The sequence below is a fragment of the Penaeus chinensis genome, chromosome 20 (assembly GCF_019202785.1).
Source record: "Penaeus chinensis breed Huanghai No. 1 chromosome 20, ASM1920278v2, whole genome shotgun sequence".
NCBI lineage: Eukaryota > Metazoa > Arthropoda > Malacostraca > Decapoda > Penaeidae > Penaeus > Penaeus chinensis.
This window is the reverse complement of record NC_061838.1, coordinates 22,159,440-22,174,937: the sequence shown is the minus strand read 5'-3', so window position 1 is coordinate 22,174,937 and position 15,498 is coordinate 22,159,440. Positions and strand designations below refer to the sequence as shown.

Below are 15,498 nucleotides of genomic sequence, written 5' to 3'. Positions count from 1 at the left end.
ATCATTATCATTATTATTATTATTACCATTATTATTGTTATTGTTATTGTCATTATTTTTATTATCACTATTATGTTTTGTAACTAATATTATCATCACTATTGATATTGATAATATTATTATCATAATTACTATTATAATTATTACCATTTTGATTATTATTATTAGTAGTAGTAGTAGTATCATTATTAGTATTGTTATTATCATTATTATTGTTATCATGATCATGATTATTATATTTTTTTTTTTATTATTATTATTATTATTGTTATCAATTATTATCATTATTGTTATCAATTATTATTATTATTAATAGTATCATCATCATTATTATCATTATTATTATTGTTTTTATCATCAATATCGTAACATTTTCATTATTATTAACATTATCATTATCACCGTTATTATTATTGTCTTTGTTGGGATCAGCAGCAAAAACATCAACACCTTTGGTGTTCTTTTCCTTAGTATTGTTATTATGATTATAGTTATTGCTATAAACATTATTCGTGTATGTGTGTGTGTGTGTGTGCGTGTGTGTGTTTGCGTGCGACGTGCGTGTGTGCGTGTGTGTGTGTGTGTGTGTGTGTGTGTGTGTGTGTGTGTGTGTGTGTGTGTGTGTGTGTGTGTGTGTGTGTGTGTGTGTGTGTCAGTGTGTGTGCGTGCGTGCGTGCGTGTGTGTGGAATGTGGATCCGCTCGATCGCCTGCGAGTTAGAACAAGATTTCTCACGTCCAATCTGGCATTGCTTTATTTCTCGTGACTCATAGTTTGAATTCAGACCGAGAGGCACTTGGGTATTTCTGAGAGGTCAGCTTTTAATGAACTGTCTAAAAAAAACTAGTCTAGAATTCATATATAAAATCGTTACATAAGCCGTAATATAATAACACTGACCCCAAAGTTGCCGCGCCTGCATGGAGAATTTTCAAAGGAGCGACACGTTAGTAAAAGCACTAATAAACATCAATATAATAGAACATATGAATAGCTTCACCACACAGAAGTAACAGAAATACAATTCCCCGACATAAGAACCGAAATCGACCCATAAATAAGCGCAAAAAACGCCAAATAAAAGAGATGAAAGGGCCGGGCTTGGCTTCGCGGGAAAGTTGCGTCTCGACAAGGAGGTTATAAGCATAGTATACTTTATAGATACCTTATATAGCATACCTTATAGATAACTTACATATTAAACCTCATAAAGTATATCATACAGATACTTTATATAGTATACCATATAGATACCTTCTGTAATACACCCTACAGATACCCTAATACCTTGCGTTTCGTAACCTTGGACACCAGTGCAGCACACACGCGGCAGGCAAGTGAACGTGGGTGTCGACTCTCCTGCATTGTACACTGAAAAAAAACCATTTTAACTTCGTGACATCTCTTGATTTCGAAGGAGGTGAGTGCCTTTGGTTGTGTTAGAGAGTTGTGGTATTATTTGGAACTGGATTTGTGGTTTTGTTGGCGCTTGTCGAGGAGGGATGGCATGCTTGTGTCTGGCCCTAGAGAGGAAAAAGCACTGGGGTGTTGTGTAAGGTCGGATTGCTCGAGGGTCTTGGTGGGATTTGTCCGACGTGAATACTTTTAGAAGCTGTGATTGGGATTCATTTGTGGGTCATGGATATTATTGGACAGTTGAGCTTCATTTTGTGTTAGTAAGTAACTGAAACGGTATCGAGAATGCATTCGTTTCACAACTTTTAGCCATCACTTTTCTCTTTCGGTGAATGGCCATTATTGTGACAAATAAATATAAAACTATGTACAAATGTATAAGTGCCTTGGCTTGCATTGTGGAACATATTTAGAAAACCTCTTTGATAAATAATTCCTTTTGTAAAGGACTCAGGTGTTTGTACCTTGGTGTATGAATGATGTAATGGATACTCTGTGAAGTGTTCTATTTATCTATCTTGAAATTAATATGATTTATTGTCGTTGCAGACTCCAAGAATGCCTACAGTGAGATCATCAGCCTCAACCAAGGTTAGAATAACAAGAATTGATGCATATTTTTTTCCCTTAGGTAAAAAAATACAATAAAACTTTAACAACTCTAATAGCCAGAGCCACAGCAAATGCCAACAAAACTCCACTACATGTATGCTGGCAAGATAAAATTTGGACTGTGTGTTGTTCCGTCTTGAGAGGTTATCGCGTTAGGAAAGTTACAGGCATTGCCGATGCTTTGATCCATGGAGTTTGTTGTGCAGCTGTGGACTTCCCTTTGCTTTATACAATCATTGTTTTGGAAACAGTATTGTTATTTGTATTCTTAGGACCATAATCTAAAGTTTTATCTTCTCTATCTTCCATCGCTAGTTATTAATTTTCTCTGTATATTACTAATATAATTTATAATGTGAATATGGTGGGTTTTTTTTTTACTTCATTATTATAAACCTTGATTGATCCAGCTGTGTGGCCTATCCTCTGACATCTTTGTTGGTTTTATGTTAAAAAAAGGTAAATAAACAAATGATAATATTAATGATCTTTACAGTATGGACACACTACATAGGATAAATTGAAAATATTTTTGTAGAGGTCAAAAAGTTGCAATTGATGGGACAAGAAACAATCTCCAGACATGAACAATAACACCACAAGTATAGGAAAAAGATAGTGGAAAGCCTCACTCACAAGCCAAGTCCACTTGGTGCTCCCAAGTTTCAGCTCTACCATTTTATACTTAGGCGAAGACAATGTTTGCCCTCCCTGTAGGCAGTCGGGGAAGCCTAGTTACAACAGTTTAGATTATATAATAAATTTTGTGACATGGAGTTGGAGACTTTGCCGTGGAAACAAAGATGAAGACAGTTTGCTGGTGGGGGTGTTGGAGGGCAGAGACTCCATCAACCCTCCCCATATTATGACAGTCTAGATTAGAGTTGGAAACTTTGTCTCTGGCAAGCGCATTCATACTGTTAAAAACTACCATAATAACAATAATAAGGATAAACAATTGCAATGTTAGATATTTACAGAATGCTTGTACTATGATCAGGAAAAATCTGAGGACACTGTCATGGTGATCATGGGCTTCTTTGCCACTGAGTTAGGAAGGTTTTCAGTTCATATGGTAGTGTTAAAGGATTCTTATCGATTTGAGTAATTGTCAGAGGATGCAGTTGCTTAGCAAACAAGCATTAACCCACTAACAGCAGTATTAACAATTTATTAGTAGCAGTAGTGCAGGTTTACTGGCATGCACTAGCAGTTTCTCCCATTTGTGCCTGGCTCATTTGGTGCTTCAAGCTCTTCAGTAGGCACCTAATAGCTTGTTATTGTATCTTAGAAACAGAATTTTGAGGGGGGGGGGGGTTCCCTTAACTTTAAGTGTGTGTGTCTAATAGTGACACCAAACAAATAATGTTGCTAATATCAGAAAAGGACAAGATCCCTTTGAGTCAATGACGTATGAGATATGTCATTATGCAGAGCCATTTGCAACTCAGTCCACCAAAACGAGTGCATGATTTCATGCTTGCTGCAATTAAAGGGGTTTAATTTCCCCAGTATAAGTACATGTTTGATTAGCACTATTTCTCAACAAAATAATTGAATATCCCTCCACTTTCAGAGAAACAAGAGATTATTGGAGGATATAAGTAATACTGTTGAGATATCCAAGGCAGCAAACATGAAGAAACCATCTTTGAAAAAGGTAAATGTTATGATTTCTTTTAACATGAGTGCAGTCCCATTCATAAAAGAAAAAAGTTTTTTTTTTTTTTTATTGAAATATATATTATATATTGTAGACATATTATTAAATCAAAAATAATGATAATGATATTTCATAAGATAGCCAATAAGAAATGAGACCTAACTTTCTGTGTATGATTTATAGGACCTCTTAAATACTTGTACAAAACCGAGTTCTAATGTCACAATAAGTATATAGGCCATGGTGATCACTTTGAAGCATCAAACATTAGTTCTAGTTAGTTTATTTGCATTTTCATTTTATGATAACTGTCTGTTATATTTGTCATGTACTGCATATGTAAAGTAGTAGTTTTATGTAAACTAAGATGGTGTACATGTAATGCTTTTCCTCATTTGAATTACCTCACTTTTTGTTGTTGTTGTAGTTGTAGTTGTTGTAAAATACAGGGCATACAGGAAGAGACATCTTAACCCAATATTGCTGGGCATATCATGTTCTTATATGCCTTGCCCACTGAATTTGATATAATTTTACACATAGATGGCTCACCAAGTACTAGGTTACTAATGAGCCAGTTACTAGTACTACATGTCTCACCTGTTAATCCTTTTCCTTTATATTTTTCTTTCTTATATTAAAGTCAATAACATTATTAAAATTAAAACAATAATAATGATAATAATAATAATAATAATAATAATAATAATAATAGCATTAATATTGATGGCATTTGTCTAAAGAGAAAAAAACACTTTTCTCACAAAATCAAGGAAAGGTGAAATCAGGTGAGGTCATGAACACCACTAATTAACTTCTCGGTGGCTGAGAATTGTGTTGTGATATTTCACAAAACAATACTATGGTAAACATTACATTTTCCCAGCAACATGAGGTTCAAAATATGCTTGTTCCCAAAGCATCTTTCTTTCTTAGTGATGAAAAAATAGCTTTCAGTACATAACATGTTTTACTAGATAATAGTTAGAAGGCAAGAAATTTAGTTGAGGAAACTGAAGATTTTTTCCTTTCTTTCTTTTTTTCTCGTTTTTCTTTTTCTTTTTCTTTTTCACTTTCATTTTCTTTTTCTTTTTTCTTTTCCTTTTTCTTTTACTTTTACTCGTACTTTTACTTTCCCTTTTAATATTAATGCTTAGCTTTCATACTGTAAAATAATTACTCAGGGGAACACCATTGTCTTTAAACCCTAAGTCCTCAAACAAAAGGTGTCAAACTTCATGATTGTGTATTCAATAAGATACTGTTGACTCTCAGGAAGGCATGACGTAAGTGCTCAGCTTGTGTATTACTGAATATCCTGTTGTATTTTGTTTGTCCTTACCACTACCATATTGATGATTAGATAGGTACTTTTATGTTGGTTGATATTATTTTTGTGTAGACCATAAAGGAATTTATAAGATTGTCAGGAATTTAAATCAAATAATCAGTATAATGATACTAATGCTACTAATTTGGTGAACCCTTTTACAAAAGCAGTAAAGTTATAAGGTTCATATATTTACCCTTTTCTACATTCTCTTTTTATTTCCATCTTCCTTTTTCCTCTTCATTTGCTGGATTTTTTTTTTTATTCCTCTTCATTTGCTGGATTTTTTTTTTTTTTTTTTTTTTTTTTTTTTTTTTTTTTTTTTTTTTTTTTTTGTTAACCCAGTGGTACGGGAAAACTGTAGTATTGTTTTGAGAAATGTCTTTAGATGATTCCACTAATTCTCAACCACCAAGAAATCAATAAGTAAACCTCTTAACCTCACTTGATTTCACCTTTTCTTCTTTTTCTTCTTCTTCCTCTTCATATTCTATTAATGTTAGTGCCATTATCATTATTGTTATTATAGATATTTTAATTATTATAATGTTAGTAATTGACTCATTAGTGACTAAGTATTTGTGGAGCCATATATTTGTAAAGATAATTGTTAAGTTAAACCCACAGTGGGCATGGCAAGTACGTGCATGCCATTTCCAGTGGCAGTAAATTAATCTCAAAATTCTCCTCCGAGATTTTGTTTAGGAAATAAAAGTCAAATCACACTCCTGCATTTTTTATTATGAATGAAAGGAATTATGAGTTTGATATTGGCCAGATTGTTGAAAGAGTCCAACTATGAAATTATAAATTCTTGAGTTGTTATACCAGAACAGGTGCAGGAAAGTATGTGGCTAAGTGGATTTAAGGTGTGGGTCTGAATCTACAATTTGCTTCACTATATTTGTAAGGGAGTCTTGACATCTCACTTCATGTTTAATCAGTGTTTATTTAGTTTTGTTGTTGTTGTTATGGTTATTATTAGTATTTAGCCTTGTTAAAGGGTTTGTTATAATCATAAATACCTTTTTATTTAAAATTTGTATGTCTTCATCAATTTTCAGAATTTAATGTTGTCAGAAGATGAAGATGAGGAAATCCGTGAACCAGTGCCTAAAAGGTCAAGAACTGCTAGAGCATCATCTGGGCCAAAGAAAAAGGTTGACATCAAGAAGGAAGAACTGTCAGATGAGGAACCAGAAGCAAAACCCATAAGGAGGACCAAGAGAGCAGCCATTCTGAAGATGAAGGAAGAACCAGCAACAGATGATGATGATGATGAGGAGGAGGAGGAAGAGGAAGAGGAGGAAGACGAAGAATATGAAGATGAAGATGGAGAGAATTATTACACTGTAAAAGAAAAGAAAAATGTGAAATCTCAAAAAAAGGATGTAAAAGTTAAGGTAAGTAATATTTTTGTGGAAGGAAATATCTATCCACTTACAGTCATTATGAAAGTCTTCACAATGGTGGTTTGAGCTATCTCTTAGAAATTTCCTTGAAGAAATGTACTTGTACAGAATTTCACTCTCACCTTTTGACTTTACATTTTTTTGACTTCTTTTTAGCTTAAATATATATTCTGAACTAGATTTACTTTACACAAGGCATAGGAAATATACTTACTTTCCTTTGTAGCAAGAATTGGAGTCTGAAGAAGAGAAAGAAACTCCATCTATGAAACTCTCGGATTATGAGCTCATGATACAAAAGAACATTGAAGAAAGACAGAAGTTTTTAGCATCACTCAAGATTTTTGAGGCCAGAAATGAACTTGAAGAGTTAGCCCCACAGCCTGTAGGCAAGAAAGCAACAAACAGAGGGATTACCCGCATCAAGGAGGCCCCAGAACCGTGAGTGAATTTCTCTTTGTTTCAGTGTTTGTTTCATATTATTTTATTAACACTGGATGTATATCACTTAATGGTTTTACACTTTCAGAACCGAGCGTCGAAGGAGTTTAAGGCAGCAGAAAATGACCCCGGATGGAGCAGATTTGCAGCTGCCCTCTGAAAAGGAGATTGCCAAGGGGTTGGCAGAATCTTCAGAGCAGAGGAACCCTCGACCCCCACCTGGTTAGTAAGGTTTGACTTGCATGTATAATTCTTCCATCTTTTTACACAGTAATTTTTGCTGACTATTGCTCTCCTCCTGGTCTTCAGTGAACATACAAATATCAGGAAGTGTGTTCTTTCTTCTTCTTCTTCTTCTTCTTCTTCATCTTAATTTTTGGCCCCTTCTTTTTTTTTCCATTTCATTACCACTGAGGATGGTATGTATGTACATGCATTGCCCATATTGAGTTTAGTTTATTACTTGCCTTTATACAGAGATGGCTCCACAATTATTAGTCCTACCCTATACCTATTTACCTTTTTTGTTGACTTTCAGAAATATTTGTTATTTTAAGTTATTAATATTATTGATATTATGATAATCATAATGCCAATTATAGTAATAACAACACTGATGTTAATAGTACTAATAAAAAAAACATCTTTCACAAAACCTGAAGGAAAGACGGAAATCAGGTGAGGTCACATAGACCTACTATTTGAATTCTTGCTGCCTAAGCACTTGTGGGGCCATTTATTTGTAAACATTTTTCAGAGAACAAAACCATAGTGAATAGCCCATGTTCCTGGCAGTGGGTTAAATGTTAAGGGTATTACTATTCTTTGTTTCTTAAAATATTTTGAGAATTTTGTGCAACAATTTAAAGGGCAGTATGTTTTCAATATTCAGATATTTTGTGAAATTGCTTCTGCTATGTATGGTCTTATAGGTCATAATAAGCCTATTTAGCCCATTGGATCCAGGTGCTTTGCTCTGAAGTGTGGCTTGTAGGCCTCACCTACACAAACAGTAATGTGCAGTACAAATGAGTATTCATACCACACATTACTTTCTACTTTTTGTAGTGCTATTTTTACTTTTTTTTTTCCCCCCCCCCATTTTCAGATGTCTTTATTTGTCTTTTTTTTTCAGTTTTCTCATTTTCAAATGTCTTTATTTGTCATTTATTATTCTGTATCAAGGAGGTAATCGACTGTTTGTTGAGCAGACTCCATATTATCTCTCTCATCTACTACTCTGTTCATCTACTACTCTGTACAGTAACAATTACATGTTACAATGTGTTATTTGTGTGATTCACATCACATTACCTGGATCCAAAGGGTTATTTTTATTTAATGTCATTATATATTGTATTCACTGCTATTGCTTTTTATTAGGTTTATTTCCCATGTTTGTTGCTTTAACTTTAACACTCTCTCTCTCTCTCTCTCTCTCTCTCGTGCTAGCAATATTGATGGGGTTCTTTTATTATAGACATTATAATTATCATAATGCTGTTGACATTAAAGTGGCAATATAAGATAACGTAAAATATTTTCAAAAATCAAGGAAAAGGGTAAACAAGAGAGCCAAGTAGTACTCATAATTGGCTCATTGGTGACTTAGTACAAGGGGAGTCATCTATGTGTAAAAACAGTTAATAAAGTAAACTGAAAGTGGGCATGGTATGTACATAAATGCCATGCCCGTCAGTATTGGGAGGTATTTATTGGTGTATATTGATAGCTTTGGTACAGTTATGAATACTTTCCTATTCAGAGTCAAGCATAAGTATCTTAACTGGTTGCCCATTGTCAATTTTGATGTTTCATTATTTGCCCAACAGGACCAGGACCAGTAATGGACTATTTCAGTGCTTCAGGAAGGGAAGAGTTTGAGGAATTCCTGAAAGATGTACACAGTATGAAAGTGGCAGGAGGAGAAAAGAGTGTTTGGTCACAGGATAGCCAAAGGTAAGTTTAATTTTGTCACAACTTGTCCGTATATTTCATTAGCCTGATTCTTTTTCATAATATTACTGGTTTGCATTTGTTATTTCCTCAGTAAGTCTAACTGATAATGACAAACTTTTAGGTTTGCTCATACTGTCATTTTTAGTTATGAATGCTTCCATTTTAATATTGACAGCATTTGCTGTTATGAGAATACTTTCATAACCCAATATATTTGGTATGAAGCTGGTCTGCTTACATTATTTTGTAACCAAAACATTATACTATAAACAAATTATTCATATGATTGACAAAGATAGTATTGGTAAAGACTAAGTACAAATGAGGATACCAGATATAGCAAACAGGCAATGTTACCAATGTGAAGATGTAAAATGCAGCAAACAGGCAGTGTTATCATTGTGAAAGAAAAAGCACAGGGATTACATTGACTGTAGTTTTGTTTACATAAAAATGACACTGATTACCAAGTAATCAGTAAATAACCTCACCTGATTCCCCAATCCTTGAATTTTTAGAAAAAATATTTTTATTGATATTAATACTGTTACTATTGTTATTGAAAGTATGATAATTATAATGTCTGTAGAATATTAACAGAAATAAAAAATAGGAGATGGTTAGTATTAATAATTGTCTCCTTGGTGGCTTAGCTCTTGTGGAGTCAGTTGTATGTAAACACAGTTAATGAATGAAGATCACAGTGGACAAGGCACGTACATGCATTCCATCGTGGCAGCAATGGATTATTCATGACATTAACCACTATCATTTAAGAACAGTTCTATAATGGGTAAGCAACAGTCTGATGGTTAGCAATGAAAGAGAAACACAGCAGTTTGTAAGTGAATATGGTAACATTAATCTTGTGATCATCCTTTCCAGTGTTATCAAGACATTGAAGAAGATGAAGATTACAGAATCTCTTGTTGCTAAGGTAGTTCCCAGCCGGACTTTCTCAGTCCAGATCCACCCAACGTTAGATAAGACTTTGGTCATGATTGGTGGAAAATATGGAGAGCTTGGTAGGTATTTTTGCATTAGTCCTAGTCTAAGGAGAGTTTAGTTCTGGGAATTCTGTTTATGGTATTATTAGTTTTTGTGAATGTCATTTTGATGTATTTAGTGTGCGGGACCTTGTATCCAAGACTTTGTTTTTGATACTGTGTTTAGTTGTCTTGCATTTAGTATGAATCCTAACCTGTCAGTCAAGGAAGAGTTGGACAGAGCTGTGTATAATGTAGTTTTGGTTTTGAGAACTTTTAGAGCAAGACTAGGAAAGAGAGGAGAAATGTGAAATGGAAATGTTTTCCCCAATTTTTATGTGAATCCAGGAAACAGTAAATTAGAATATTTGCAAAATATCAAGTGACACTAAATAGAAAGGTCAACCAGAAAAAAAAAATTGCATTTCTGTGACAAGGTTTATCATGGAAAAGGAAAGCAAGAGTTAATGAGCGGTTAAAGTAAACCATTTAACATTATCCTTGATTTTATTCATTAGTTTGGTTATATATCTAAAATCTTAATGATTACTCTATTTTTCCCACAAAATTTTAATTTCTTTTAATCCATAGGACTTTGGGATGTGCATCGTGAAGACTCAAGCAATGGTGCCCATTTCTTCAGTCCACACTCACGGCCAATCAACTGCCTTACTGTAGACCCTTGGAATTATCAGAATGTTTACACAACAAGTTATGATGGATCTGTAAGGAGAACAGATCTGACATCAGGGATTGTCCAGCAGGTATGCTTCAATATTTCTCTTCAATGTTCTTGAATTCTGTGTGTTTAACCCATTCGCCCCGGATTTATGTTCTGTCCCTTGTAGTTTTTGGTGAATTTTGTTACATACAGATGGCTCCACATGTGCTCAGTCGGCAAGGAGTCTATTAATAGGCCCTAGTTACCAATCCTGATTTTCCCATTCCTTGAATTGGTGGGAAAATATGTTTTTCTTTTTAATACCATTGCTATCGATACTGTTATTATTGTTAATGATGTTATGATTATTAAATTGTCATTAAAATATTTTAGACAATGAAATGATACAAAAGACCCTTTACTAAAGTGAAGGAAAAGGGTAAACAGGTAAGTTATGCAGTTCTGATAATTGGCTATTTAGTGATTAAGGACTTGTAGAGCCATCTATGTGTAAATACAATAATTAAACTTGTATTACAGTGGGCTTGGCATGTATTCTTGCCACATGAAGTGAATTGGTTAAGACAGCTATCCTGTATTCATTGCTTATTGCAAATTGGTTTCTTACAAAAGTTTGATATTCTTTCATTTCATCATTTGTTTTTGACAAATAACTTTTTGACATTAGGAATGTCAATCATTTGTACTCATTATTATTATGACATTCAGGATAAGATATATATTAGTAATTTGTTAAACATGTAGGACCAGGTAAATAGGTTTACACATTTTGAAGTAATTTCCTAACTGCACAACAGGAAAGTTATGCTACCATTATACAACAAGTTCAGGTTATGTGATTGTTACCGTATTCCAAATTTGGTCAGTAATCATAATTTGCACAAGGAAAATATGTTTTGATGGCTTTTTCTACATTCCTATTTTGGATAATTAATTGCAAATTTTCATATTTAGGTTTACAGCTATGTTGAAGAAGAAGCCTATAATGTATATACTTCATGGCATGCACATAGAGATGAAAATACAATGCTTGTTGGAGGAAGCCTTGGGGATTTGGTTCAGGTTAGTAATGTGGATTTGTCTTAGAGAGCACCTTACTGCTTACATCTTCCATCTTTTGCTGTTGCTTATACCTCTAATTGAGTATGAATATGAAAAGACTTAGCTTCAACTTGAAAAAAAAATTGTTCTACTTGTTTAACTTGTACATCTTTAGTCATCTTCAATTAAAGCCTCATTTATACTGTAGGTTGATGTCCGTGACTGCAACAGCAATCCAGTGGAGTACAAGGTACATAATGGCAAAGTAGTCAAATTGGTGACTGTGCACCCAACACAGAGTCATTATGTTGCAACATCATCAAGAGATGGGTAAGGATCTTTTTGTCATTATATGTTTGGTTACTTGATACTAATACTCATACCATTTTCCTACCCACTGGAGGGTTATTAACCCCTATGCTCAGGATAACAGGACCATCATGTCCTGAAAAATTACGACCTGAGGGATGGGTGACATGCCATATCATGCCTTCATGGCATGTACAAACCCCGGCTAAAAGCCAAATTTTTACCTTCATGGGAAAATTTGGCCTTTGGCCGGGGGGATGCAAATTTGCTATCATGAGCATTTCAGCTGAAGGTCAGGAAAGATTCACAATGAGTACACAGACCTTTTTAAGGGTGATTAGACTCATTTGGTGATAAGGAAGGGGCTTTTGCATTATTTCCAATGATAAACAAGTTTGGAGTGTACTGTCTGTGAGTCATGATTGGAAGAGCTCTGGCTCCATGGAGGACACTATTTCCATGCTCAGCGTCCTATTCCAGCCCACTGTGACCAGTTATTATTCTTGCACTGAGTTGTGGACTACCTAGAGAGATGATATGGAGTTTGTTCAAGGAAAAGAGTGTATTACCATCTGGATAAAGCATATCAAGTGATGAATATGAACATTGGAAAATGGCAAAAAAGCTAAAAATGTTTGTGCAGATAAAGAGAAAATAACATTGCAAAGGGGAGGCACACAGCCTTGTCACCACACATGAGTGTTCACGTGCAACCATCATACAAGCCACACACCCGTCAGAATGGCTGATCAAATAATCCTAATGCCTGTATTTTGGGCCATGTAATGGCAGTGAAGCAACCAGATCCAGTGGGTAGATATCTCTCTTGTTCAACTTAAACAAAAAGGGGATATTCTACTCTTCAGTCAAAATTGGGTCATTAATGTATATCATTTTGGGAAAACTCCCTATACTAAAGCTGATAGTCAGAGGTTATTGGATCATCAATTCATATATGCTCTCTTAGTTACTGTATAGGAGAGTCAAAAGAAATTTTGACCAAATATATCTTATTTTGTATTAAAGTACTCTAAAGACAAAAAAAATAGTAAAGTTCATGTGTATTTTTATCTTACCACAAACTTTTTTTTTTTTTTAATAGATGTCTGATTACTTCACTGACTTTTTTATTAAGAATCTTCTAACTTTTAACATTACTCCATTTTTTAAGACAATATTGTGTGTACAAGTGCATTTGCATGTATTTACTTCTCTATTCTTCAGGTGTGTTTCTCTATGGGACTTGAGAAAAATCAAGAAAAATACACCAATTTCTGAATGTCCTCATGGCCGTAATGTGTCTGGTTTGGAGTTCTCACCAGTTACAGGTAATTTGGACTTTTAGTATTATTTCTCTTTATGTTACTTATCATGATTTTGCAGAGTAATAAATTTATTATTTTTATAAAATTGTAAACGTTAATAACATCTCAGAATGCATGAGCATGCTTTTCATTTGAAATTATTTATTGAAATAGCAATTTAACCCAATGCTGCCAGGGAAAATGAATAAAAAATGAGGAAAATCCTGTGCTCATTTTCTATATTTTTGTGAAATGGCTCTGCTCATGCTTAGCCACAAAGGAGTCAATTAGTAGACCTTGTGACCTTACATGATTTGAATTGGCGGGAAAAACATATTTTTTACTAGTGCTATGAATATCAATGGTGTTATTTTTATTATAAACATTATAATTACTATAATGTTATAAACATTAGTAACAGGAAAATAAAATAACGTAAAATATTTTCGTAAATCAAAGGAAAGGGTAAATGGGAGAGACAGGCAGTACTTGTCTCTGGCACATTGGTGACTTAGTACAAGTGTAGCCACCTATGTGTAAAAACAATCAAACAAGTACTCACAGTGTGCATAGCACGTACATACACGTCATGCCTGTCAGCATTGGGTTAATAGGTAGGTAGACTTGATATGAAGTAGCTTTTAATTATTAGTTGAATTAAAGCCATTAATTATTATTATTTTTCAGGAAATACCCTGATTTCAACCTGCTCAGACAATTACTTGAGGTTCATATCATGTGACTTGAGTGATTTAAAAGGTAATTAATTGTTATCCTGTACATAGGTACATCATACATGCTATATTGTTTCTGATTCTTTAAGAAGATATACTTTGATGAATTTGCCCAGAAAAACATTTAATTCTCTTTAAGAATTACTATGAAACCTTGAAAGACAGAATCAGCTTCATATGAAAATAACCCTCCAAGTAACATTAGTAAATAGTTACTAATGACAGACTATCCTGATTCTCCTCAGTACAAAAGAAAATTCACCACAACAATCAAACAGGAAGATGGCTGACTACCTTTAAGGCCCGCTTCCTACCAGGAAGGGAGGACTTAATAGTTGTGGGGTCCATGATGCAGCCAAGAAGGGTGAGTGGTGTTCTGCTTCTGTTTCACAATGGCTATAGATTCCTGTATTATTTGGGGAGTGGGACAACATACCAGTCTGGTTTGAAGTATTTTTTTGGTTTAATAGTTTTTTTTTTTTTTTTTTTTTCTCTCATTTCTTTTTTCTTTTTTTCTTTTCTTTTTCTTTTCTTTTCTTTTTTTTTTCTGTTTTTCTTTTTTCTTTTCTTTCTTTCTTTTTATTTTATTTTATTTTATTTTCTCTTTTTCTTTTCTTTTTCTTTTCTTTTTTTGTTGTTTTTTTCTTTTTTCTTTTCTTTCTTTCTTTTTCTTTTCTTTTCTTTTCCTTTCTTTTTCTTGTCTTTCTTTCTTTTTCTTTTCTTTTCTTTTCTTTTCTTTTTCTTGTCTTTTTCTTTTTCTTTTTCTTTCTTTTCTTTCTTTTCTTTATTTGCCTCAAAAATACCAGGTATCATGCAATACATTCCCACTCTGTAGATAGGATATGTCTGTGTATATGTGACAGATGTTGAGGCTTAGCTGTGGATAATTTTGATATCCCTGCAACTGCAGGGGAGAGCAGGGCAGTACTGTTTGGTTTCTTAGTAGTCAGTAAAGTTAAGTATCTGTAGATGAAATATCCACAGACATTCTCTGGCACCAAAGAATAAGATAGCATTTCAGGAGAAGTTTTCAGCTGTTATATTTTACCATGTTTTCTATAATATTTTAATACTGATCATAGAAACCATATTGTTGTATCACTGGAGCCATTTTTGTTCTCCTTCTCCAGATTGAAGTATGGTCGAATGATGGTCAGTTGGCACATGAATTCAAAGGTGAAGATTTTGCATCGGTCGCAAGTATAAACGCATTCCATCCTACAAAAGCTGTTCTGGCAGGATGTAATTCCTCAGGAAGAGTACATGTCTTTATGTAGAAGAAACTGAGTAAAGGCAGTGTGATCGAAGCTGCAAACTTGGTGTGTGCCATAAATGCATTCCAGTATGATACTCTTGTTTGTATCCAACTTAGTAATGAGAGGTGGATTTTTCATGTTAGAGAAAGTGATTAATTTTCAGCAGTATTATTGTTAGTCACAAAAAGGAAGACATATTTATGTTAAGTTGGAGGCTTTGAACCTATACAAAAGGTGCTCAAGGTGCATGCTCCATTTTTATTTCCAGTGAATGTAGCAAGTTTTGGAAAATTGTAAATATTAATTATAGATTTTGGAAAATCATAGGAGTGTCATGCTACACTGATTATTTTA

General features: G+C 33.9%; 1 protein-coding gene across 1 annotated transcript in view; it reads left to right on the top strand.

Moving 5' to 3' along the window:
- Positions 1 to 1,317: 1,317 nt before the first annotated feature.
- The window catches only part of LOC125036002 (WD repeat-containing protein 76-like), a 15,332-nt gene continuing 1,151 nt past the window's right edge, over positions 1,318 to 15,498 (top strand). The window contains exons 1-15 of the mRNA XM_047628345.1: positions 1,318 to 1,419; positions 1,965 to 2,006; positions 3,604 to 3,687; positions 6,085 to 6,423; positions 6,659 to 6,873; positions 6,962 to 7,095; positions 8,706 to 8,832; positions 9,718 to 9,857; positions 10,410 to 10,582; positions 11,455 to 11,562; positions 11,750 to 11,871; positions 13,075 to 13,178; positions 13,842 to 13,913; positions 14,134 to 14,252; positions 15,019 to 15,498. The exon at positions 15,019 to 15,498 is cut by the window's right edge and continues 1,151 nt beyond it. Of these exons, the coding sequence (XP_047484301.1) occupies positions 1,974 to 2,006; positions 3,604 to 3,687; positions 6,085 to 6,423; positions 6,659 to 6,873; positions 6,962 to 7,095; positions 8,706 to 8,832; positions 9,718 to 9,857; positions 10,410 to 10,582; positions 11,455 to 11,562; positions 11,750 to 11,871; positions 13,075 to 13,178; positions 13,842 to 13,913; positions 14,134 to 14,252; positions 15,019 to 15,165 (1,917 nt within the window). The 5' untranslated portion in view covers positions 1,318 to 1,419; positions 1,965 to 1,973 and the 3' untranslated portion in view covers positions 15,166 to 15,498. The remainder of the gene's footprint in view (positions 1,420 to 1,964; positions 2,007 to 3,603; positions 3,688 to 6,084; positions 6,424 to 6,658; positions 6,874 to 6,961; positions 7,096 to 8,705; positions 8,833 to 9,717; positions 9,858 to 10,409; positions 10,583 to 11,454; positions 11,563 to 11,749; positions 11,872 to 13,074; positions 13,179 to 13,841; positions 13,914 to 14,133; positions 14,253 to 15,018) is intronic.